General features: G+C 40.9%; 1 protein-coding gene across 5 annotated transcripts in view; it reads left to right on the plus strand.

Moving 5' to 3' along the window:
• fynb (FYN proto-oncogene, Src family tyrosine kinase b) overlaps positions 1-25,790 on the plus strand; it is a 79,007-nt gene that overhangs the window by 25,625 nt on the left and 27,592 nt on the right. For 4 of the 5 annotated variants that reach the window (XM_025898807.1, XM_005457926.4, XM_003452986.5 and 1 more), the window contains one exon: positions 18,964-19,220. In XM_025898807.1, coding sequence (XP_025754592.1) covers positions 18,974-19,220 — 247 coding nt within the window. In that variant the 5' untranslated portion in view covers positions 18,964-18,973. Of the gene's footprint in view, positions 1-16,003; positions 16,027-18,963; positions 19,221-25,790 lie in introns of those variants that run through there. The other variant, XM_025898809.1, reaches the window with a different exon arrangement.

A 25,790-nucleotide genomic window follows, 5' to 3' on the forward strand; every position in this document is an offset into this window, starting at 1 on the left:
GTCATCATTTTCCACTTGTGCAATCAAGCAATGCTGACAACCTGATCAAGAAGCATTTCAAAGAGCCCGGTTTCCATCCCCAACTAGTCAGATGTATTGTAAAAGTGGCACAATATTAGGCTGGTGGTTTTAATCAGCCTTCTTAGCTCCGGAGGTAGTGCAGGTGTTTGCTGGTTTTCTTCCAGCTTCTAAACTGATAGATTGGTGGTTCAATCCCTAGCTGCACTGTTAAAAAAAAAAAATCCTAGAAAAACAGTAATATTCCGGCAGTTGGGGCGCCAAAATAATACCAGAAAATAACTTTCTCATCAAAATACGGCTATTTTCAGTAATGACAGTACAGTTTGTTGCCCTAATTTTACATGGGATTTTGCCGTTTTCAAGTGCTTTTAAACATTAAATTAGGAACATGTTAATGTGATTAAACAATTAAATTACCTATAAACAAGGTCAATGAATGTGGCAATATGAATAATAATACTTAAATGTACAGGAATATACAGTTAACAGTTGGTTTAAATAATAATGGATTGCATGCCCTGGGACAGACTGACAGAGGCGAGGCTGCCATATCGCACCATCAGCCCATCACCAGTAGGCGAAGTGTCTTGCCCAAGGACACAACGACCGAGACTGTCCGAGCCGGGGCTCGAACCGGCAACCTTCTGATTACAAGACGAACTGCCAACTCTTGAGCCACGATCGCCCTAAATAGCAATAATAATAATTATTATTATTATTTGATGTAAAAAAAGTTTATGAGATAGCATTACATTTGAATTTAACAGTTCAATCTTTCAAATAACGGACACATATTTGTGAAATCATGATACATTTGTGAATGTATTTTAACAATCTAAATATGCATATGTACAAATACATTTAAAAAACAAGAAAATTATGTTCTATTACATTACAGTGATTTTACGTTAATTCACATTTGAAATGTGATATCACACATTTCAAATGTGAATTTATGTGAATTTAATGATATTCTAGAAGAACAGAACAAAACTGTAAAATACACAGTAAAATACTTTTATATTAGGATTTTTTTTTTTACAGTGTGCTTTTGTCTGTATACCAAATATCCCTGGGTAGACACTAACCTCAAGGTGCTGCCCCCTGTGCCAGAGGTTTCTTCCTGTTAAAAGGGAGTTTTTTCTTCCCACTGTTCCCAAAGTGCTTGATCACAGGGAGGTCATCTGATTGTTGGGGTTTTCTCTCTGTTATTATAGAGTCTTTACCTTTTACTAAGAAGCGCCTTGTGCTGACTGCTGTTGTGATTTGACACTATATAAACTGAACTGAACTGACTGGCCTGTTATCATAGGCAAAATGTCTTCTGTTTGCATAGAGGAATAAATCCAATTGAGCATTTAACATATAGGAGAATAAAGTTTTAATAAAAATGTACTTTTAAAGTTACCCTTTAAGAAATTGTAATTGTAATATTGTAAGATAAAGACCCTACAATAATACAATGAAAAAAGAGAAAACCCCACCAATCATATGACCCCCTATGAGCAAGCGCTTTGACAACAGTGAGAAGGAAAAAACCCTTTTTAACAGGAAGAAACCTCCAGCAAAACCAGGCTCAGGGAGGGCCATGACCAGTTGGGGGTGAGTGGATGAAGACGGAACAAAGACATTCTGTGGAAGAGAGCCGGAAATTAGTAATAACAAATAATTAAATGCAGAGAGGTGTATAAAGACATAGTGACCTTAATGACCCCAATTTGTCAGTAGGGTCTATACACATAGGTGTGTTGTTTTTGTTGAGTGATCAAAGTGGTTTAAAGGCAAATTGTTTAATCGGAAACTGTCAGCATGTGCTGTAGGCACCCTTGCAGTTTGGTGTGTAACCCTGTTTGTGTGTGCACGTTTGAGTGTGTAGCCACGTACATAAAGCGAGCAAAGACAAAGAATGATGAGCCCCAAAGATTATCCCCAGCCGGAACACAATCCTCTTTGGAAGCGCTGTGCATTGGAGGGCGTATCTGAGTCTGGGTGCTGTCTAGACGCTGCTGCTGCTCATCTGTGTGTGGAGGAACGTGCTGTACTAAGCCAGACAGCTGCACACACTGGGTGCAAAAAGTCACAGCTGGATCACAGCATCTCATGTCAGAAGTCGCCCAGCCACAGTGACAAACAAACTCACTCTGATAGAAACACTTGCATGCAGTTTTCTATACACTCTCTCCCAAAAAATATCCCCTTGTGGGTCGGCTTCATTCACAGGCTCCTAAAGCATCGCGGTTGCTGCGTCATTTGTAGTCCCAGACTCTTCCCGACCCAACTCTGGCAGCAGAGCAAGGACCCACTGTACTGAGTGTGCTCTGGAATGTGGTAACCTAGCAACGGGGCCGGAGAGACAGATCAGGTTGGCGATGGGCGACCATGGCTCATCTGCTTAAAGGAAGACCCTGCCTCTAAACGGGACGTCACCCTCAGCTGTCATTCATACATCTGGAATTTTTTATTGGTTTCTCTTTGCTGTCAAGTCTGTTACCACAGATTGAAAAGCAATTCATGCATGTCTATTCTGTATTTAGTTCATCAAGGCTAATGATGCCACCCAAATGGATGTTTGGGTCTAATGTGTTCGGCTTCTGGCACTTGAGGCTCTCACAAGTGTCTTTTGCGCCAAATGTAGTCCAGGCATCAAGTTCTTTTTGGGCTAGATGTGGCACAAATACCACCACCACACATCTGCTCGCCCTTGTAAGGTGGACTTGTGGCTGCACTGAGACAGCCACACTCACCCTGAAAGCAGCATCAGTCTAGGCCAAATGCCACAACGAAGACTGCAAATATGCAACCAAATATATCTTGCTGTAGCTGAAAAAAAATCTGACAAAAAGAGAGCAAAATCAGGCCTGAACATCAGCTTGTTTGCTGTTTATGATGTAAGCCTCAGCCATTAAGTGAGCTAAAGTATCTGATATGTATAAATAATACGAAGAAGTTATATACAGTAATTAAATTAGGCTAAATAATTTGCATTTAAATGAGAATATATTTTACTCAGTACACTCTTACGGTTGTATGTACTTATTTGTTATATGATCTGTTACTTTTTCTTTGTGCTGTAAGTGGAAAAATACTCTCCCAATGTGCCGAAACACTGTGGTGTTATAGTGGATGATTAATGTTAAATGAACAGGAAGCAACATAACCCTCAATAATAAAAAGTGGGGGACAAAACAACTTAGATAAGTGTAGTTTTCTGTGGCGAAGAATTTGCAGTTTAAAGATGAGATATGGAGCTTCATTTTAACCGATTGATGTCAGAGAGAAGTATTGCGTCAAACTCGTGTGTCCTCTGTGTACAACATGATGCATGCATGTTGCTGTTTTGTACTAAAACATGCATATGATATGAAGAAAGAATACCATACAAGCTTTGGACGGAAACATCATAGTCAGCTGCCTGAAACACTTTACGAGCTACAAGAGCCACAGTCAAACCCCTGTTCAACTAAGGTAAAATGCAGAGATTCAGAGCAGGGCACGTAGGCCTCTGTGGCGTATTTTTAGAATGACTGGTAAGACATTTCCTCAGCAAAACTGCCTTCCTCCAAATGGAAGAACTGAATAGTTATTTTCAGTATATTTTTTCATGCCTAAGCCATTATTACGTAGCTCTCCTACAACCTTATTCTCAGTGACATGAATGGAAACTTGCTTGCATGCTTTAAGGTATATTTGGGGCTTTAACCACATCCTGCTAGCAGTCATAATGTGATGATGCTCAGCTAGCTGTCAATGTGTTATAGCACTCTGCCAGCAGGATTCAGCAGACTGTTGCACCTTCTTCACATTTTTACATTTACAGGAAGGTGCATCACCCAGTAGTTACAGTAAACATGGTTGTTTTGTAAGTTTTGACTTTTTGTTAGATTTTCTTCTATCAAGATATTTCCTCTTGGTATTAACGTTGAATATCAGCTGTTAAAATACAATGGTTTCTGTTTCTCAAAGTATTACATAGACACAAAACTATTGACATCTCACATAGATTTTAAAAAACATTTTTTAACTGGTGACAACAGAGCATGCTATGGTGTGATATAGTGAACCGCTATAAATGGGCCTTAGTGATTATAACAAGAATAAAACCATTATGGCCTGTTGTCAGTTTCACCATCAGCCAAATTTGAATAGTTGTTGGGTGGTTATGGTCAAAGTATTCATGAGCTAATTTGAGCAGACTGTTTCTTTTAAGGAACTTGTTTGGGATTCTCCAGAGGACTAGAACTGCTTCTGCTGTCTGATTTGTGATATTGCGGTAGCGTAGCAGGATATGGGTTTTGAATGTAAAGGAGGGTTCGAATCTGAGTTATCTCCTAAATGTATGCCTCTGATGGTATGCATTACTTGAATAGTCATCTTCTAGGCAGCAGAAAGTCTGAGTGCAAGCCTCCCAATGGAGAAATGCGTTGTTGATCTCCAGCAGAGGGCGCTGTATGGAGCAGCTCTTTAGTTTTAGAGCAGGTTTTAGAACACAGACTTTTTACCTATTGCCCCAAATGTGTTACAACACAGCATCTAGCTTATTAGACGAGATCAAATAAAGAGCAAGGAAACTGTTAAACTTACCTTCAGACGTCTGTGTTTTTATACTGCCCAATGGTCAGATGTTGAAGAGTTTGTTTTTAAGTGTAGCTCAAGAACAGTTCTTTGTTTCAGTTTATCTAATTTGTGTTTTTACTGGTGACATCTTTGTGGCATAAACCAGAAAACCTTCAGAAGTCTGTAGATCCTTGTGACCTGAATTATTCTTTACTGACGCTGTAATATGCCCGGGATGCTCGAGGATTTCCATGATGCACTGAGCATATCTGTTTATACACCACTCTGCATTTAATCATTCGTCATTATTAATATCTGGATCGCTCTCACATCTTTTGTCATGTCTTCCTCTCCTCACTGCCCTCACCAGATGGCTCCGCTCTCAGAGCCTGGTTCTGCCAGAGGTTTATTTTTGTCAAAAGGGAGTTCTTCCTTCCCACTGTCACCAAGTGCTTGCTCAAAGGGATTGTGTGATTGTCGGGGTTTTCTTTGTATTATTGTAGGGTCTTTACTTTACAATATAAAGCGCCTTGAGGCAACTGTTGTTGTGATTTGCACTAAACAAATACATTTGAATTGAACTAAACTGAATTGAATTAAATTGAATACAGCATTCAACAGTGTGCTCAGATGTGTTGGTTGCCCAAGAAGGACGAGCAGCACATTAGCCAGGTTTTATCACAGTAAATGTGTTCCATATCAGGCAAAAGCCCTTATATTGCTTCCCTGTAGTCTAAGTAAAAGCCCGTACCTCATCATCATCTGTACAACTTGTTTTCTATTAATAGCATTTGAATAGAGAGCGTGACCCTGACACTGCTGGCATTTGTCGTGCTGTCTTGGATGCTGAGGACTTGGGGAAGTTGCAGCATTACGCTCTAACAATGTTTTATTTCCTCCTGTTTCCTGTTGAGAATGCAGTCAGCGCAGCAGCAGCAGCTTCAGGCTGTGCTCGCTAATGCGAGGATGTCTTGACAGCAGGGCTTTCCTGTGCAGGGCACTAGAAGTGTTGATCTGCAGAATTTCTTTCTCTGGTGCATAGCATAGAGAACACTTTGATCACACAGAACACATTCATCTGTACATGACAGACAGTCACGGCCTGTAGACAGTCTTTTTCAAATCCTCTCTTTGGGATGTCATTGTAATAGGGTCAGGTTAGGTGGGGTGTTTGCTTCTACTTCCTATGTGTCCAATTTATCATCATTACTGCAAAAATAACCTCTTAACCTCCAGCAGGTCACCAGAAAGCCACTTACGGGAGAGATTTAGGGATGTTAGAAGTTTAGCAGTCATGTAGATATGGTGACAGATCATTTATTTAAAATATGAACATTATATTTTATTGACAAGACACAGACTCAGATGTTAGGATGGTTGCAGAATATCCTACTAATGTTACAATTACATTATGTTAGCATAATTATGTTATGTTAGCCATTGCAAACACGCAGCCTGGTGTACAAAATGTGACCTGACAATGGCAGTGCTAGATGTATCAAACAAAAAGGTAGCATGCAGTTTAGGATGATGTAAGAAGGATGATATTTTGGATGCTTTTACTGTCAACTGAAGTCTTTGGACAGATGTGGTGATTAGGTGATTTGCTAAATTGGAAGTATTTCCTTCCTTATTCCAAAAAAACCCCATAATGCCTTTTGAGAATCAGTTGTGATCCCTGGGTCCCCCTTAAACACAAAGTACTTCCATACTCTGCCATTCCTATCAATGAGTCAGAGCAGCGCTATCGTAGCAACTGCATGAATAGCCATCTTCCACGTGTAGTTGTTACTATGCCATCTGTAGTTTTTTGGGCTTGTGGGCTTCCCTCTTCTTCTTCTTCTTCAGTATGTAAAGCAAGATTAGAACACTTGTGTCCTCAGTACATGCTGTACATTAGCAATGGTATCTACAGTACCAAAGAAAAAGTGCCTTTGCTTTTTACATTTTTTAAAGTATCAGTTCTCGTGATGTAGGAGTAAAGTTAGGCTGCATTTTGACTTTGATTAGTAGTAGAAGCTATCAACTATTTTCTTTTCTTAATTTGTATTTTACAGGAAGAGCCACGATTGGACACATGCTTTGAATCTATTTTCTCCTTTCCTTCTCCATATTTTTATTGTTAGACTCTACTTTGCATAATTCACAGTTCAAATGTGTAGTTATTTCATACTGGGGATTGATGTAGCCCCTCTCTTCATCACTGGCCTCAAACGATACACAACCATTGCCAAAAATAAAAAGTTTGCACTCATGGGAGGATTTGGTCATGGGTCTATTTTAATAATAAACTTCAAGTGTGTGTTCTAAGGACGTCGCTGACATGCTGACCAACTACCCCGACCTGCAATTACTGTTAATGAAAAACGATCCTTTAGCCAAGATGGACATTTTAACACCACATGAGGAAGTTGGTGTTAGTACTCAATGTTGTTTAATGTGATTGGTAGTACTTGTACACTCCTCAAAAGTGTGTGTGTATATATATATATATATATATACACGTGTGTGTGTGTGTGTGTGTGTGTGCTCAGATGGTTCAGTCCTATCACATGATCGCAAAAATATTTCTGAGGTGGCAAAATTATAGTGACATTTGCGAAATGATTGAGGAACTATTTACATGTTAGGTTTTCTGCCTTGCTCAGTTGAAGCAAAGCACTTGAATAAAACCGAAAGCTAATTGACAGTTTCCTCCAAGCAGCTGATGAATGTTTCAATGAGGAGAGAGTAGAGGTAGCATCTTGTGTTGGTGTTGATTCATTCAGGGCTCGGGGGAAGAGTGGGGGGGGCTGCCAGGTCAAGTCCTGGACACAGCTGCATTATTAACAGAAGGTCAGCTGTCAGCACGTCTGCAGGGTTCACATCAAGCAGCTCCCTGTGTTTCTGAGCCTGCGGCTGGGTTGTTTGTAACCTTGTAGGCCATTTAATGAAGGTTCATGAGCTTTCTCTCATAGCCTCCACGTTTTTTTTTCTTGTTCAATAAAGCAGAGACAGACCACAAGGAGCACATAAGACAGAGCATCTGGAACAAGTTTTATTACCGAACCATAAAAACACATACAAGATGCAGTGTCGTGAGTGAGCGCCTGGGACTATTGAGATGAATAACTTATAGGGTTGTAATAAAATAAGGGATTTTACAAATTCATATTCTCTAAAATACATAAATTACACACCTATATACCTGGTTAATAGGAACAAAAACCCAAGACTTTTCTTGTGATCCACAGACCAGTGGATGAATCACTTGCTGTTAAAGTTGCTGTTCAGTGTTTGTAGGTTCAGCTCCTACCTGAAGACACAGCATGTCTGGAGCAAAATAATCGTTGTCTCACAAAGTCTAAGAGTTCTGTCTCCACCCTGGAGGATCACAAGGTGTCGACTGTCATCTTCTCCCAGCTCTTCATCACTGTCGGTGCTTCTGACGCTGAGCCACCCTGACACAATGGTGTCACGGCGGGCCCCACCCAGCCTGAGTTATACTGACAGGAGTAGGGAGGACAGAGACACGTACCTTTCTCCACAATGTGGAGAGTGCTGGGAGAGATGCAGTTGAGGCCTGTGTTGTTGTGATCTACGCTCACCCACCAGGAAGGGATGCAGACAAACGTGTTGTCTGCATCTCAGCTCTCTCCCAGCAGAGGCAGGAGGAAGGCTTGATCTTGCTTTGACAGCTCACAGCTCATAATCCCACCCTGAGCGGAGATGCTGCACCCTGAAATGAACCATGAAGCAGTGCATTTTATCCTCTATGGAAGTATCCTGTTCAGGCTGAGGAGCTCACAAGATAGAGTCGGATTTTTAATGAAGGGGGGTTGGGGCATCCTCTGGAAGACCTCCTGCAGAGATAAAGTGCCGCTGAGCACACGATTATGAAGCCCTTTGCTTTCCAGACTCTGCTCCACCCAGCCTCTTTAAAATAAACTGAAGCCAAACCGCTGCATGACTACTTACTTAAGGCCAAAATGGAGAGTTTAGCTCTTTAAATGGGGAAGCTAGTAGCAGCTGCACATGCCAAGTGAAAATATATTTTCACATTTCCTGCCTTGTTTTGTTCCTGGGTCATTAATCAGGGCCTGTAGTCATAACCGAGTCACTGCCAGCTAAAAGTAGCTTTCTCCACGTGTTCCTTTTGAAACCCGACCAGCTGAAGTGTCTTTGGTCACTTGTGTGTATTTTTCCTTTGCTAGTCTGGTTCCCTAGAAAACGGAGCCTGCTCTGTGTGAAATGGTTTGGTCGGCCTGGCAGAGGCCACCCTCTAAGCAGCAGGATTAGCTCGGGGAGGAAAGGACCGCAGATGCTGCAGCAGTGCTGTTGTGTCAGCACTGATTCCTCTGTGATGTGGCAGGTGACCTCAGTGAACCCACAGCTGAATAAGGACTACCAAGCTCCAAGCCACACAGACATGGTGATTTTTAAGTCCATCATCTGACTGTAAAAGTTGATTGTCAAATTAGAGTGGGATTAATTCCAATTTTTTTCCTTCTATCAAACAAATGTCTCTTTAGCAAGGTTAGATTATTATTTTACTGACAATCCAGATCAAATAAAAGCAAATATAAAGACTAGAGTGCAAAGTTGACATAATTTAAAAAAAATAACCTATAAGTAAATTTTTGAATAAATACACTATTTTTTAAAAAGAAATCTCAGTTAATCATCATTTAATGCATATACATACAGGATAATTAATATATAGGTAAGTTAATACAGAAGCAAATTAAACTGAAATAATTAGAGAAATGAAATGATTACCAAATGAAAGAATATCAACTAAAAAATTTTTTGGTGCAATACATTTAAAAAACAAATACTGATTGAGTTTTCATTTACTGATTCATTTATTTTGATTCTGGCAATTTTTGGGTCGCTGTATTTACAGGTCCAAATTCTTTTTAAATTAAAGTGCGACATTTTGCTCCAATGGCTAATTTATTTTTCTTAACCTGACCTTTTCAGTAACCCCACAAAGTATTGCGGCTGTTGAATAACTGATAAACTCTCTAAGGTTGCCAAGCATTCAGTCAGGCTATTCTTAGATCCTCGTCAGTGAACAGTGTTTCACAGCTTCACACAGTGCTGTGCAGAGTAAAAGCAGAGCGACTGGACACTGAGGCTGGGTAAATATTATCGTTGAACTGTTGACTCAAGTGTAGTGACCTGGCTTTTTAAATCGGGAGGCTGCTCACATGTTTATGCCTAATAGGTTGCATTTGGTAATCTGCAGCTGTAGTGAGAAACAGGTTGTGGGGTGTACTCTTATAGTTGGTGTACATATCAATAAATCAGACAGGAAGCGATGGAGTGGGGCCTGTGAGTACATCCTTCCATCTGTCTGTGTGTGAGCGACTGACCTTGACTGGCACAGAGATCCTCCCTCCACAGGACGCTGCATGACAGCGGTGGGACGGCACGCTGCGAGGGCACAGACAAGGCTTTCCCCCAGCAGAGCCGGGCGCAGCATGTGACACCCCGAGCCCATTATTAGCCTGCTCCTTTGTCAAGCCCCTGCACCCACGTACATTTTTCTCTCTTTCTGTCTATCCATTTCAGCTCTCACCACCTTCTTTTCCACCCCCCTGTCGACTCACTCCTTCACTTCATCTCCGTCTCACACTTGCCTCCCCATCTTCCTCCAGTGTTTGAGCCACCGCTCTTCCTCCTTTGCTTCATGCCCTCCTTTCGGGCCCCGTAATCATTTTCTTCTGCATTATTACTCCATGCCAACCTCTGATTCTCTGTCTCGCTGATTCAGGGCACAGATGATGTGAAGTGGACAGTTATTTTGTGATGTGTCGTCTGTTCTACAACAGTGAGAAATTACACGTTTGGTTGAATGATCAGTGGCCAACCTGTGCAAGCTGCAGAAAAAGGTGGTGCGAGCAGCTTCGTGTTGGGACTTCATATTACTTGTGGGCGGTGTCAGATAGCTGTCATGTACACCTCCTACATTTTGGAATTTCTGGGTCTCTCTGTTCCCCCAAAGGTCAGCATTGTCAAGGGAGCTTAAAAATGAATTTGCATGAAATTGCACGCTGTAATGCACATGAACTGATGTTTTTAACAGGGGGCAGAGGAATAGCTCATGCAAACACACTTTAATTTGACTTTTATTGTTGCTCACTGTGCGATTTCTATATAAACTGTAGGTCAGATCAGAGAGTTTCACAGTAACTCTCCTGAGCATCTTTTTGCCTTTATTTAACCACAGCAGGCAGGTATTGTGAGGCTGCGATTGCAGTCAGAGTCAGCTTTAAGTATGAGCTTATATTATGTTAAATATGTACACCGTATATAAATGACAATTATTTTAAAACCTGATGTTTCTAATTAGGCCATTGCCATCTTCATGTTTTGATGCTAGAAGTAATGAGTGAGGGATCAATGGGAAAGCACTGTGCACTCCTGGACAGTTGGACAATAGCAAGGTTGCCACACACTAAATCATACCCTGCTTTAACATGATTATCCATCTAACTCTAAGTCGTATGATAAAATGCATAATGACCTTCAGCGGGATTAAAGAAGAGTATAAAAGTAGCGATTGAGATCATAATTCATTAGTAAAATGGGAATAGTGAGGTTATAAATTAAATGAGATTGACTTTTATATAAGAATGACTTCTTTTTTGTAACTAGTTGCCCCTTGTTGGCCAATAGAAAGAACACAAGGTTTGGCTCTACTTATTGAATGGTTACATCCTATATAAATATTATGTTTGGAATATGAAATAAGAGTCATTCTTGGAGGTAACTCCAGTTCTATGAGTATATGTCATGGGCACTTTTACCTTTATCAGCTCCTTCATAAGTCATCATTAAAAGAGTAAGAGTAAGTACAGGAGCTCATGTTCTTGCTCTGGTGAAGTCACCACTTTCCTTTCTTCTCAATCATTAGTCTAGACAATCTCACCAGGATTTGACCTAAGCCCTTCAGTGTTCAAGGGAAAGGAAAAAGCCTTCCCTCAGGGGTTAATGTAACATTGTGTCCTCCACCTCCATCTACTTCAACCACTCAGAGCCTTCTCCCTCCTCTCCTGATTTTAATGAACCTCAATCCATCACCTCCCCATCAAATATGAATGCAGTCAGGGAGTGCTGCCTTCAATGGATGCCTCCAAACACAGTGACATACCTTCAGGCCTGCACAGCCATACAATGAATTATTTACCCAAGCACACGGTTGGTCGTGCTTCTGGTCAAAGCCCCCAGTACCCTCCTTTATCCCCCCATCTTTTCTTTGACAGGAATCATATTTCACACAGAGTTAATCTATATTCATTCCTTTAACTCCTTTAATGATCCTCTTCACATCTTTAGGTGCTTTAGGTCTTTGGCTCCAATTAAAGAGCCTAATGAATTTTGACCATCCAATGAATAGACTTTTGTGTTAACTAATTATAGATCCAAGTCCACTACTGGTCATGTTCTGCTCTGTAATTGGATTTTCACCAAGAGTTTATTGATTTCATGTTGAATAAGGATGAAATATGGAAGGGGTGCTTAGTGTGATGTGTAGAATGCGAGGACGTGGAGAACTGTATTGCTTTCTTGTAAAGATTCATTTTAAAGGCAAATAATTCACATTGAATAAACAAATTTTAGAGACATTTTGCAGAAGTGCCTAGTGTTGGTGGTAGGCAGTGATTAGGCACCTCTATAGCAGCTCCTGCTTCACTCTGGGTGAGGAGAAGAGAGACTGCAGGGAATAAACAGCAAAACAGTCCCTACGGCAAGCAGGTGGCTTTTTTTTTCTGTGGAGGAGGAATAATTAATCAGTGGAGAGGCCAGTGTGAAAAGGAGGGAAGGAAGTGGAAAAGAAAGAGATGAAAGGGGCTTCAGTTCAAAGATGGCAGTCAGTGATGAGCCTGGGCCTCAGTGGGCCTGCAGCAGGCTATGGAGGAAGGCCCCAGACAAACGGGGCTGTCTTTGGAGGAACGCAGAGTACATTCAACATGGAACCAGTAATCCGATTGCATCAGTGATTGGTCTAATTGATTTGAGTTTTAAGAAAAGCAGAATAATTGCATTGTGGCCTAAAGATGTTTTTAACATAAACGAAGTTTCATGGCTGCTCAATAACATTAAAATACCTAATGAGGGAATATTGTTTAAAGAAGTGAAGGTACCCTCGGAATGGGATAAAAAAAAGGTAATCTATAACAAGGAGAACTGAAGATCTTGTTGAAGCTCATTTTTAACTGACAGGTTACAGAGACATTTTTTTTCTTTCATTTGTCACCACGAGCCTTGTTATGGATTTAGAACCAGCTGAAATCTGTCTGTCTGGAGCATCAAAAACTGTCAGCTACCAAACGTCTGGCATCAAACGTCTGGCCAGAGGCAGCGTGCCTGCCTGAAAATAATTGGCAGTTTTTTTGAACAGCTGGTAAATGAGTCATTGATCGTTAAACCTGAATGAAATGGCTGATGCCAATTAACAGCTGTTCAGCCACCAACCTTTCACCCATCCACTTTCTATGGCTTATCTCAGGTTTGGTCACAGGTGCAGCAGTCCAAACCACCCTCTCGCCAGCCAGAGCTTATAGCTCTTGTGGGAGGGATACCTAGGCATTCCCAAGCCAGCACAGGGACAGTGTGTCCTCTGTCTGCCCAGGGGTTCCTAAATGGTTGATAGCCCAAAACACCTCAGCGAGGAGGTTTCTATCCAAATACCCAACCAACCTAGATTTTCCTTTCAATGCAGAGGAGCAGCAACTCGTCTCTGAGCATCTCTTGAGTGACCGAGATTCTCACCCTGTTTCCGAGTTCCTTCGAGGAAAAACCATTCCTGACATTTGCATCTGATATACTATCGGATATATTACCAGCTGACTGCAAACATCCAATAGAGTAAAAAGTTACTGCATAAAAAAGTACCCAGTGGAAATAGACAATCATATTCTTCTGCTCAGTAGGAATCCCACAGTCTGCTATTTCAGCTACACAGGGAAAGCAACAGCTAAAAAGGCCCAATGTAAGTGCCTTTTTCTTCCTGTAGGGGTTGGGCAATATACCCTCCATTTTTCCACGAGATACTTATAACTGGTGGCAGACAGACATGGCAATTAGCTGGAAGTCTTAAGCCAGCTATTCAGTTTTGTAAAGTTTTTCACTGCTGTTGCTAGCTGGCTGACACATGAGCTATGGTTATCCATTATTTATAAAAGCTGAACAGTTATTTTTCCCATTTTTTAATGCCTAAAATAACAAACATGTTTGTATCTTAAAACAGAGATATGATTTCTGTCATTAAAATTGCTTAAATTTAATAAATTAACGTCATTTCACCCACTCGGCCGTCAAAGTTCAAATGTAAAGGATCTTTTAACACATTTTAAAGGTAACCTAAACAATTAAGAGGTGCCAGGTCTGCTTCTATTCCAGCAGAGTAAAGTAGAATAGAATAACAATCCTCTGACTTTACACTGTCTCTATCTTCTGCTACCACTGTGGGTGACAGCAGGGCCTTCATAGTGCTTTCGAATTGCTTATTAGTGTTGAGAGTTGCTCTGTGTGTGCATCATTGGGTGCATTTACAAGTCTATTTTTCTCTGTGTCATCGCTCTTTATCTGTCTTTAATCAGAAGCAAAAATGTGTCAAAAGCATGGAGCTCTGTGTGACCAGCTGTAATGCTAAACCATCCATCCTGGAATATAGACCTGATCTGTCATCATCCTTCCTCCATAGATTAGCATTTAACAACAGGAACAGCTTTCCATCCAGCTCAGAGGGATCAATACATCGGTTTCCCTTCTATAAAATCTGATTCTGCCTCTGCCAAGTGTGGGTTATGTAGAGGGTCAGAATACACAGCAGCTGATATTGGCTTCTGCTGGGAGCATACGATTAGAGATGCTCTACAGTCTCGCGCTGAGCATAGTGTTGCTGCTGTTGTCGCCTAGCCTTCCCTGCCTTCCCTGCGTCCTCCTGTCACTGATCATTACAGCGTCCCCTGACAGAGTTGGCATGCCGTGTGCTGGTGCACCGCTTCTTATTCGCTCTGTCTGCTGGTTTCATACCTGTAGCATAGGTCAGATCAAGTTCAGCCAGAGGATGAAAAGGGTATCGTCCACTCCTGATTTTCATCCTTACATAACGAAGATGTCCACACTTAGTGTTTTGTATAATACCTGGCATTACACAGTGTATAATTTCCTTTGGAATTAATAACGTAGTTCTGATTCTGATTAATGTGAATAAGACACAATACAATACAGAAAGACAGCACAAAGAGAAAACAGAACACTTTGTTTGAAAGGCATATCTTTGCCGAAGATGTTTAACGCAAACCAATATTACAGTAAGATTTGTCTCTGTTCTACACCTCCACTTGCTGTGACAACCTCTGATTGTCTTGACAGGCATTTCGGCCTCTGTCGGCACTTTGGTGCCATCTGAGGGACTGGTCTATAATTATGTTGAAAGAGAATGGTCACAGTGTGTCAGTCAGCATGAGGCACCTGTTCTAAATGGTTAGTGACTGTTCTGGCGTCAACAAAGAGTCGAGCCCAAGAGAGGGTGGCACTTGGAAGCTCTCTCCTTATCACGGTGGACGAATGTAGCATCCACATCATTGCAAAAGCATATATTGAATACGAATATTCCATTTTATTTATAAAACAACTGTTTACAACAGTCTTCTTAAGGCACTTTCTATTGTAAGGTAAAGGCCCAACAATATTAGGGAGAAATTAATGATATGATCCCCTCTGAGGAAGTGCTTAGTGACAGTAGAGAGGAAGAAATCCCCTTTAACAGCCAAAAAAAAGCTTAGGAAGGTGCAGCCATCTTTATCACAGGAATTTCTTCCCAAATTGATTTGATGTCATTAGCGAGGTACAGTTTTTGGATTTTAAAACAGTCAAGACTTAATTTAGATGCAGACTTTCAGCTGTAGTTAAAAAGATATAATAAAGGTATTTAATGAACTGTTTTGGGAATTACAGTTATTTTATGCATAAGGTCTAAAGAGATGTTAATGCAAATGAAAGGAGGTCATACTCTGAAAAAACAACATCAACCCACATAGCCGAATTGGTATGGCCCGGATCTGGCCCACACAATGTGCTTACACATGGCCCACATACCACAAAGAATGACAGCCCTGTGCTGGCACAGAACAGTTTCAGCTCTGGCCCCAGATGTCAGACTAATGTGTACCTTAATCAAGCCATGTAATAACAACATGTGCCAGAACATAATAGTGCAAAAGTAACATTATAAAACTCTGTTCAGACACTGAATTAACATAGGGCTCTTCTACTCTCCCAGATTACTCCAAGTGCTTTATATAACATGCCACATTCACACACTTTCTCTAAACTGGATGCTTCCTAACTACATTCATACTCTTGACATGCAGACTGGAGGAGCCAAGGATCGAACCACTAACCTTCCGATCAGTAGGTGACCTGCTCTACCTCCTGAGCTACAGCCACCCAGAGGTACATATGAGTAAACCCTCACTAGGTTATGGATAAAGTGTGCACTCGCAAACCTGTCAACCATAGCAGTATAGTATTGCAACATGGTATTTGGGTCTTTTAACTAAAATAGGAAAATAGGAACATAAATAGTGCCATCATTGCCAGACCTGGCCCACATCTGGTTGACATACACCCTGCCATCACACCAGTCAGTCAGAAGTGCCAGCTTGATGCCGGATCTGGGCCAGACCTGTTTTCTATGAGCCTGGGCCACATAAACCAAACCACAATCGGGCCATCTATGCCATGCCTGGCCCATTTTTGGATGGAATACCACTTACCATGCCAGAAGTCAGCCAGCAGTGACGGCTTGACACTAGATCCGGGCCAGACCTGTGTGCTATGTGGGAACACAACACCAATACCAACCGTTTTGGACTGGTCATATCAACCATCTAACACATTCTCAAAAGTACTGGCAAGAGCGCCAAAAGGCCTGAAAGACCACAGTAGACAGATTTCTTCTTTGGTTTTGAAGGAGGTGTTAAGGAGGAGATGTTAAAGGAGGTATGTCATTGTTAAGGTCTACTGGCAAAGAAATGGGATATACTTCAATGACCAACTCATAGACCTGATCTCAACCCAAAAGAGCATGATTTTTGCTTACTGAAGGCAGAACTGAAGGAAGAGAGACCAGCAAACAAGCTGCAACTGAACACGGACACAGTACATGCCTGGTACAGCATCTTAAGCAGGGGTGTCCAACTGCAGGCCTCAAGGGCCAGTCTCCTGCAGGTTTTAGATGTGTCCTTGATCCAACACAGCTGATTTAAATGGCTAAATTACCTCCTTAACGTGTCTTGAAGATATCCAGAGGCCTGGTAATGAACTAATCATTTGATTCAGGTGTGTTGACACAGAGTGATATCTAAAACCTGCAGGACACCGGCCCTTGAGGCCTCGAGTTGGACATCCCTGATCTTAAGGAAAGAAACTGAATTTTGTAATGTCCATGGTTCTAGCGCTCAGACAGTCACTTCACTGTTTGATTTAGGCAAAGTTAATATCTAGCTGGTACCTTAAAATTCTGTTAACTGTTAATGCTAAACAAGCAAACTAGCCAAAAATGATATGTCACTTTCAAGTCTCACGGATCAGTTTGGTCAGTTTTAACTTTTCATATCCATGAAAAGTGATAGGTATAAACCTAACGGTAATCTGTCTAAGCTGTCAGAATCCAACCCTCAGTGAGATACAAGACAAGGCAGTATGTAAAGCACCCTGCTATCTGAACAGCAGAAACAACAAAGGCATAAAAAATAAGACTGACAGTGTAAACTTGTCCTGGGGCAGGATACCAGTGGAAAGGTCATTATCAGTTCAAAGTGAAAATGGTTCATCCTCTAGGCAACATGAATGTGCTCAACAAGTTTTTTGACACTCTGTCTAAGCAGATGAGAATATTTCACATCAAATCGGGTGTGATGGTGATGCTGGCAGACACGTTGTTGAAACTGCAAGAGATTATTCTCCTAGAAAAGTTAAATATCCGCAGCAGTTTTTCTTAGTCGTTGGATATAATGGTTCATGATGTGGTTTTCTCTATCTGTGTCACAGTACCCTGTTTATCAGGGGCATTATCGATTGATAGAAGACTCAGATTCCTTCCTATGATCCGTGATCCACCTGTTGCTGTAGATCAGGGGTGGGAAACTCCAGAGCTCAAGGGCCGGTGTCCTGCAGGTTTTAGATATCACCCTGGGTCAAATGATTAGTTCATTACCAGGCCTCTGGAGAACTTCAAGACATGTTGAGGAGGTAATTTATCCATTTGAATCAGCTGTGTTGGATCAAGGACACATCTAAAACCTGCAGGACACCGGCTCTCGAGGCCTGGAGTTCCCCACCCCTGCTATAGATCATGGATCATGGGAAAAAAAGAAAAAAAACCCTACACTCCTTATTTAATATTCTCTTGTCACAAGTGAATAAATTAAATGCTTTTCTGCAGTCACAGGAGGCAAAAGACAGAAGGAAACTAGGGTTGAAAAAGAAACAGGATGTGAATATATATTTTAATGTAACAAGAGACAAGATTTATTGCTCATTCTTTCTCATGTTCCACTCCAGTAGTCTTACATTTATATATTTTTTCCTTTAAGGAAACAATTAGATGTTTTTCATTTATTTAGGAATATACTAAATTGGGTAAGAAGGGTGAGCATTTTTCAATACTGACCAATCTTTATTTGATCTGTCTCTTGTAAGTTAGAGGCAGAGATGCATGAACTGGGATTTATAGGTACAGAAATCTTTGAGCACATGAAAGACAGGTGAACATTCTTACTGACTTTGATTAGGAGGCTCTGTGAAAAAACTAGCGTCCAATCGCCGACTCTCTGTCCTCCCACAGCTATCCATTAGGTTGACGAGGTGACGTTGACAGCATGGCTCTGTGCCTCCGCACCGTCAATGTGATAGGAGCTGTTTTTCTTCCTGGCCATGAAAGAGAAACACTGTTTGTGTGACTCATCCAGAGACCAAGCTGTATGTCAGGCTATGAAAAAAAAAGGTCCCTGTGTCTCAGACCAGAGTGCAAATCAGTGGAAGGATCTCAGCTGTAGAGAAAACGGTGTGAACTAAAACCTTTGAACAGAACGATGGCTTCAGTTCTGTTTGTTGTGAAGTGTGGCTAAGCTCCATTCTCTAGCTCATCTTATCGATCCATCCATCAGGTTGAAAGTATATAATTTTTATTTATTGCCTGAATTAAGGCTCTTGTAGTGTGTTTGTTTCCCTTGCTCATTATTACATTTCATTCCTTATTACTGATATAATCAATTGGATGGATTTTTTTTTTTTTTGCTTAGCTTTAGTCATTTTGTTTTTAATGACTCCAGTCAACAGTTATTATCCAAACTCAAAAACTGTCTCTTGTTTCTGTGTCGTGAACAGATTATAGATAATGGGCTGTGTGCAATGCAAGGATAAGGAGGCAACCAAACTCACAGATGACCGAGACAACAGCACCTCCCAGGGAGCGGGCTACCGCTATGGAGCCGACCCCACGCCACAGCACTACCCCAACTTCGGGGTCACCGCCATCCCCAACTACAACAACTTCCATGCTCCTGTAGGACAGGGGATGACCGTCTTCGGGGGAGTCAGCACTTCCTCACACACGGGAACGCTGAGGACCCGTGGTGGAACAGGTAAATGAATCACAATTTTTATTTCTGAATGTGAAAGTAATGAAAAGTGATTCAATATATATATAGATAGATATATTAATTGCACAGTAATATACAGTATGTTTAGCATTTGCAATAAGACCACATCGAAAGGAGCCAGTTGAGGTGGTTCGGGCATCTGACAAGGATGCCTCCTGGGCGCCTCCTGGGTGAGGTGTTCCGGGCATGTCCCACCGGGAGGAGGCCCTGGGGCAGACCCAGGACACGCTGGAGAGATTATATCTCTCGGCTGGCCTGGGAACGCCTTGGTGTTCCCCCGGATAAGCTGGAGGAGGTGGCTGGGGAGAGGGAGGTCTGGGCTTCTCTGCTTAGGCTGCTGCCCCCGCGACCCGGCCTCGGATAAAGCGGATGAAGATAGATGGATGGATGGATGGATAGACGGCCCTCTTTGTCCAAGCACTGGCAACGGTGGGAAGGAAAAACTCCCTTTTAACAGGAAGAAACCTCCTGTAGAACCAGGCTCAGGAAGGGACAGCAATCTGCTGTAACCTGTTGGTGGTAAGGGTAGGGAGGCTGGGAAAAGAAATAACAATAAGTACTGAGTAAATGCAAAGTGGTCTATAAGCGAGTGGCGAGTGCTGTGTCACTTGTTGTTCTTTTGCATCTAACAAAAGCAGCTGTGTTTGAATGGACGATGTTGACATATACAACATATGATAGCATGATTATTGCTTCCAAGCAACATAGTTGTTAGGCTACAGCTTATGATGGCTGACTACACTGTACCCATGCCTACCTACTGACTGTACCTACTTATATCTATGCGTTCCTTACAGCATAACTACACTGTACTTATGCCTTACATGTGTATATACCTAACGCCTTACTTATAAGGCGTATTTAGATTGTGTTGAATCTATGTAGAGCCTTCAAGAGGTCGATGCCATTGCCAGCATTCATGTTTGTGCATGACCTTGTGGTCGTGTCCAGATGTTTTATGTGGTGCCAACCACGACAGAAATAAATACATTCTGAGACTCTATTTTTTTTTTCAGAGGCAAACAGATTTTTCCCTCAAGTGTTTTGCCTTTCTACATTCCTTCATGTCTATCCTGATATATAAACTCAACACAGGAGTGTAGCTGGAAATGCACAAGAGGAATCAGCAGCACTGGACCGGCCACTCATAGCTACAGCGTAACTTTTTAACAGATGTATATGTTGCGCCTTAACTGTTTTTATCTGTGCTGTACCTTTACCTTACCTTACCTACATTGTACCAGTGCCGTACTTACACTACACCTGTGCTTTACCCACGCACAAAAGGTTTATGTTCAGTGTTAAATTATAAATGAAGCGTTAGTTATTTCCTTTCATCTCCGTACAGTCATAAACTGTCAATTAATTATGAAATCTTTTATTAAAACATTTTTTTCATGTGCTCTAAAACTTTGCCCTAAATTTGTGATTAAACACAGTGCTGGTACACCAATGTGCAAAGAAAACTGACTGAAGTTGCTAGTAGGTCTGTCGACAGGTATTAGTGTTGTTGTTGGATGCTGTTGTGTTCCAGCTAAGATCGTGGCAGAGCATGATGGTGTTGTCGTAGGCTTCTGAGGACTCAAACACAGAGACAATAACCTTTTCGTCTATCACAAGTTTATCACGGGTTACATCATGGACAGCTGTGATCTTATTAGTTGCAAATTGGAAGGTCAACGCCAAACAAAGTCAGAGTTGAAGCTAATTGAACTTTTACAACAGTGAGGTATAAAATCCAACAGTGCTTCAGATTTTAGGATCCCAACAAATATGACTGCAATGTCTCTCTTCAGTGTTAAAAAGCATTTAAAGTGTTTATAAGTTATATTTTCTAAATTCTAAAAGCACAGTAACAGGGAAGACAAAAAGTCGTCCCTTTCACTGTGGGTTGAAAAACCTCCCTTGGCCACCATAATCTCTGTGAATTGTGTCTTTTGAACTTCTTTGTATCATTAACATTAACAAGTGGGAGAAAGAATACTACTTTCCCACTGCAATTCTGCCATGAGGATGCCATCGGACAATTCAAGTTCATTTGAAGCGTATCAAGACTTTGATGACTCTACTCGCAACAGCCAGTTTTGATCCCTGGACTTGGATGATAATAGAATGGGAAAACAAAGAACAGAGCTTGCCTGTCACCACTGCTGTGACATAGGGCAAAAAAACCTTTATATTCAGCTTCTTTTGCAGATCCGCTCAGTGGCAAACAGATTAGACTGTGTTTGTAGTGGTTAGTTACCATTTGGGAATAGTGTGACATATAAAAAGAGCAACTCTCTTAGGAAAATTACCCCTTAGAAAATCACTGCAGAAGAGAAGCAGAAAATTGATCATATCCTTGTTCCATCTTTGCTTTCGCATCTGAGCAGTCCTGTCATGTGAAGTGTGAGGACAATGCTGCTGAGAGACAAATGGTATTTTGCAAACAAGCAACATAGAGGGAGTAAATAACTAATTTCTTGGAGAAAATACTCTTTATTGCTTGACAGTAGACGGGAAGGATTTCCATCACCGCCTGAAGTGTGAGTGTTAGTTCTTTTTATTTCAGTCCCACACAATTAAGGTGCTGACTGGGCCTAGTGATAGTGTTGTGATCACAGCCACCCACAGGCATACGCCTCCATATGCAAAAGCAAACTACGAGTGGTTTGTCTTGCTGTTAAAGACTTCCCATAACATCCCAAAAACCTCGACAGTCCGACCCCAGCCCGGCCCTGTCAGGAATGTCCGAATGGCATTAGCACCGGTCTTTGTGTGCCGGTTTCATTGTTTAGGTAGGGAATATTCCTACTCAGGATATCCTTTGTGTTTGACTGAGCCCAGGCTGCTTATGCAGAGGAACTCTGCATTTCCACTCAACTTAGCAGAACACTCCCTGAAAGTGTGGATTATTTTTCTGCTCTCTATAATCCAAATCCACACGGTGGCAGAGAAGCAGAAAGGGGTTTAGCTCTTTAATTATCTCCTGGTGGGAGAAATTTGGATGTAAGCCGGCCTTTCCTTTAAAGCCTTGTTATAACGCAGCTGCCTAGATCATTCTCCTCAGCCCCAGTCACCCCCTTCAGTGGAGCTGGTATCTGAAATCTTATTGATCAGTTGATCTTTTGCTGATGTCATTCTCCCCAAATGGAAACTTTCGGCTAGTCCCATGGCCTTATGTAACTAATTGAGTGGCATCGCAACAGACAACTCTGATCGATAAACTAGTTTATACTTGGCTCTCACCTCTGCTGACCTAATGGAACATTCAAACACCGCAAACAGCTGTTCTGCCTTGAAGGTTTTGTTGATGTTGTTCGGTTGGAGAACTCAAGTGTTTCAATCAAACACTCTTTTTAACGGTCTCCTCTCACATCTGTGTTGGTTATCACATGAGTAGCAGCAGGTCCTCTTTATCTGCAGTCCCATCACCCAGAGCGCCACAACAAGCCTCTTCATATCACTGCTGCCTCCTGACAAAGAATCCGTTTGATGAGACTCTGATGAGAAATTACTTGAATTATCAAGACGGTGTAAGTGGACTCTAAAGAATTGCCCGTTCAGCTTTCATATGTCAAACACTCCACAGCATCAAACAGCTGCTGTCGTCTCAGACCTGAGACCTGTTACGAGGTGAGACAAATGGAGCGAAACTAAAATTGGATTTCCGAGCTGTTAAAAGATAATATTTGATTTTGGGTCTTATTTTCATAACTGGAGCCATCATTTGTTATTGATAATATCATTACAGTCACAGTTGATGAAATGGTGGAAGAAAGATGAGCATCCAGATAATCAGAGAAGTTTTTGTCTGTCGTTAAGATAAATTCCAGTTCAAAGACCAACTTTCTTGCTCAACTTTCAGAAGCTTTGTGTGCATGCATTGGTAACGTATCATATGGCTATTTACATGTTCTTGTCTGCACTTTAACCTCCCATTAGAGGTAGTTCCGTCATCTCAGTAGTTTTTTAACTGGCAAAAGACAATCATTCAAATAGCAGTAAAAAATGGTCTGTTTGATATTTTGTGTATATAATCTATTTGCCAGTCCATCAGTATCAGTAATAGCCAATAAATAAAAAAAAGAAGAAATAAGAAACACCCTTCAACTATGTTACGTGTGTTAACGTTGCATAGCTTGTCCACCAGAGGGCTTCCTTGTTGTGTTTGGAACAATAAAGAACTACACTTACCGGTATGTTTTATGTGTCTCAAGAAAAAAAGAACATCCGCCAATATGTTGAAATTAATAAAATATCACGCTCTGTAAATGACATTATATATATCCACTAAAAAGACAGCAGAAAACAATTTTGTCTTTTAAATAACTTACCAGAACTAGATTTTTGCTTTTTCTCTATATATCTAAGCATGTTCGCCTAATATTGAAAAAGGAAAACTTTCCATCAATGTATTTCACAAAGTAGTTACCAACTTGCCATGATTATGCCACTCGCATGTGTGTTGAACTGTGCTCCAGATGGTGCAATCAAGCCAGAGCTACTTTTCTGTACAAATTATGGGGTTATTCGTAAATTACCTCAAATATCTTTTTCCACTTTTTGTAATGTTAACCAAAAAATGGGTAAACTCAAACATTATATACCCACATTAATAGATGTAGAATGGGCCAATAGCAGCTAATGATATCAGCAGGTTAGGAGGTAACTGTTTAATCTGTTTTATCCGTCGTAAAATGTTATAGAAAATACAAACACAGCTAGATTCTCGATTCTGTCACGTAAAGCCTGTTATAAAAAGGATGTTTCGACCTTTCAGATGTTACTGTTAACAACTTTAAATTTCGAAGTTGTATCTGTTCTAAGTAACATTACAAATACAGTGTAAAGACAATTGGATCTGCATAAAACAGAGAGGTTCACACTGTATTAATAAGTACTCATATTGTATAAGCAGGTTGTTTTGCTCTCACTTATGCAAGTCGCTGCATTCATTTGACTCAGTCCTAGTCAGTAGAATCGTTATTTGGACATTGAAAGCATTACATAACTGCTTTGGTTTCACACATTGCTAGGTTTTCCAGTTGAACTTTCCACAACACCTGCCTTGTTGTCAGGATTATTGCAGTTTGGTGTGACAAACAGAGAAGCAGAAAGGCATTCGAGATTTGTTCATAAAAGTCACTTTGTAATGGCTTTTGAAAGGGAAAACAACAACTTCTGCTCTACTTCAGCCGGTTTTCAGTCTTGTCTGTGTGGAGTTGTTGAGATAATGCTGGCATGGCTGAAAAGGTTTTGCAGGCCACTGGTCTTTATCTCGAGTTTTAGCCAGTCTGATGGGAGTCAGACTGGATTGAAGTAAGTCCATATCCAAGCTTCTGTCACTGGACAGTTCAATGTCGAACCTTTGGCTGCCCTGCTGCTACATTCACATTACTGTCAGCTTTATCTAATTCAAGTGGTGGATTTGCTTTAGGCGAGCAGAAGCTCCAGCTTGTAAGGTCAATTTTGAACTTTTGCCAACACTTTGAAACTATCTTGTAGCAGTTTTAGCAATTCTGTGTGGGTTTTAGCTTCAATTAAAGGTAAGCAAAGATCACTCCATGTCACAATGTTGCCATAATTTGACTGAGCCAGTGTTTAGACTAAAATGCCTTTTTGATTGTTTCTTCTATTGCTTTTTTATTACTGTACCAGTTTGAATTTCTTTCTTCCTTACACTCTTTTGTATTGTTGACCTCCTGTTATCCAATAACATATTCTATAATAAGCCAAAACTAGAACATTTGTTAAAAGACAGCAATAAAAAGGTGTGTAAGGGTCAGAAAACAGTGCTGAGAGAGATATTTAAAGGACACTGTTCTTTCTGACTTCTGTGATAAGAGGTAAATTAACAAAACTGGTGGAGGAGAATATTGATTCTGCAAAGGTTAGTCTACAAATATAAAGCATATAGTGTCACAGAGTAAACGTGATCTGTATGATTAAGACTAGCTGTTTGTTTAGGGGAAAAGGACTAAAAGCCTCCCCGAATCCTTAAAAAGATGAAGACAATAATCTAAAAATAAGGATTTAACTGGTAAATCAGGCCTTTAAATATTCAGAATGCTAAGACCTGAGAATCAGGAATCAACATATAGCTTTTTTTTCTAACATTACAATTTAAAATTACAATCTCAAAATATTGCTTAAGGGTTTCAATCCTGGCACAGAAGGAATCAAATCAGTGAAAAGCAGCAATTCCAGGTCAAGCAGCTCTAACATATTAGCCTAACATATTTGCCTACATACAAGATTTCCTTGGTGACGAGGACATGAGTGAGCCTGCAATGAACTACATGAACCAAATATTATTGTTTTGTCAAATTGCTTAACCATAGTGGCGTTAACAAAGGTATTAGAAGGTTATAAATATAACTTGTGGTAAACTGCAGGAAGCTGGTGGATTTAGTTTGTCTGACGTGTCGGTTTGATGGTTTGAAACCATTATAAAACAAGGTTTCTAATATCTGATATTGCAATGTTTATGTTTTGTATTATCTTTCAGATGATCCGGTATTCACATCCACAACACACTATGATTGTACAGAAACTGAACTTGTATCT

The sequence above is a fragment of the Oreochromis niloticus genome, linkage group LG15 (genome assembly GCF_001858045.2).
Source record: "Oreochromis niloticus isolate F11D_XX linkage group LG15, O_niloticus_UMD_NMBU, whole genome shotgun sequence".
Taxonomy (NCBI): domain Eukaryota; kingdom Metazoa; phylum Chordata; class Actinopteri; order Cichliformes; family Cichlidae; genus Oreochromis; species Oreochromis niloticus.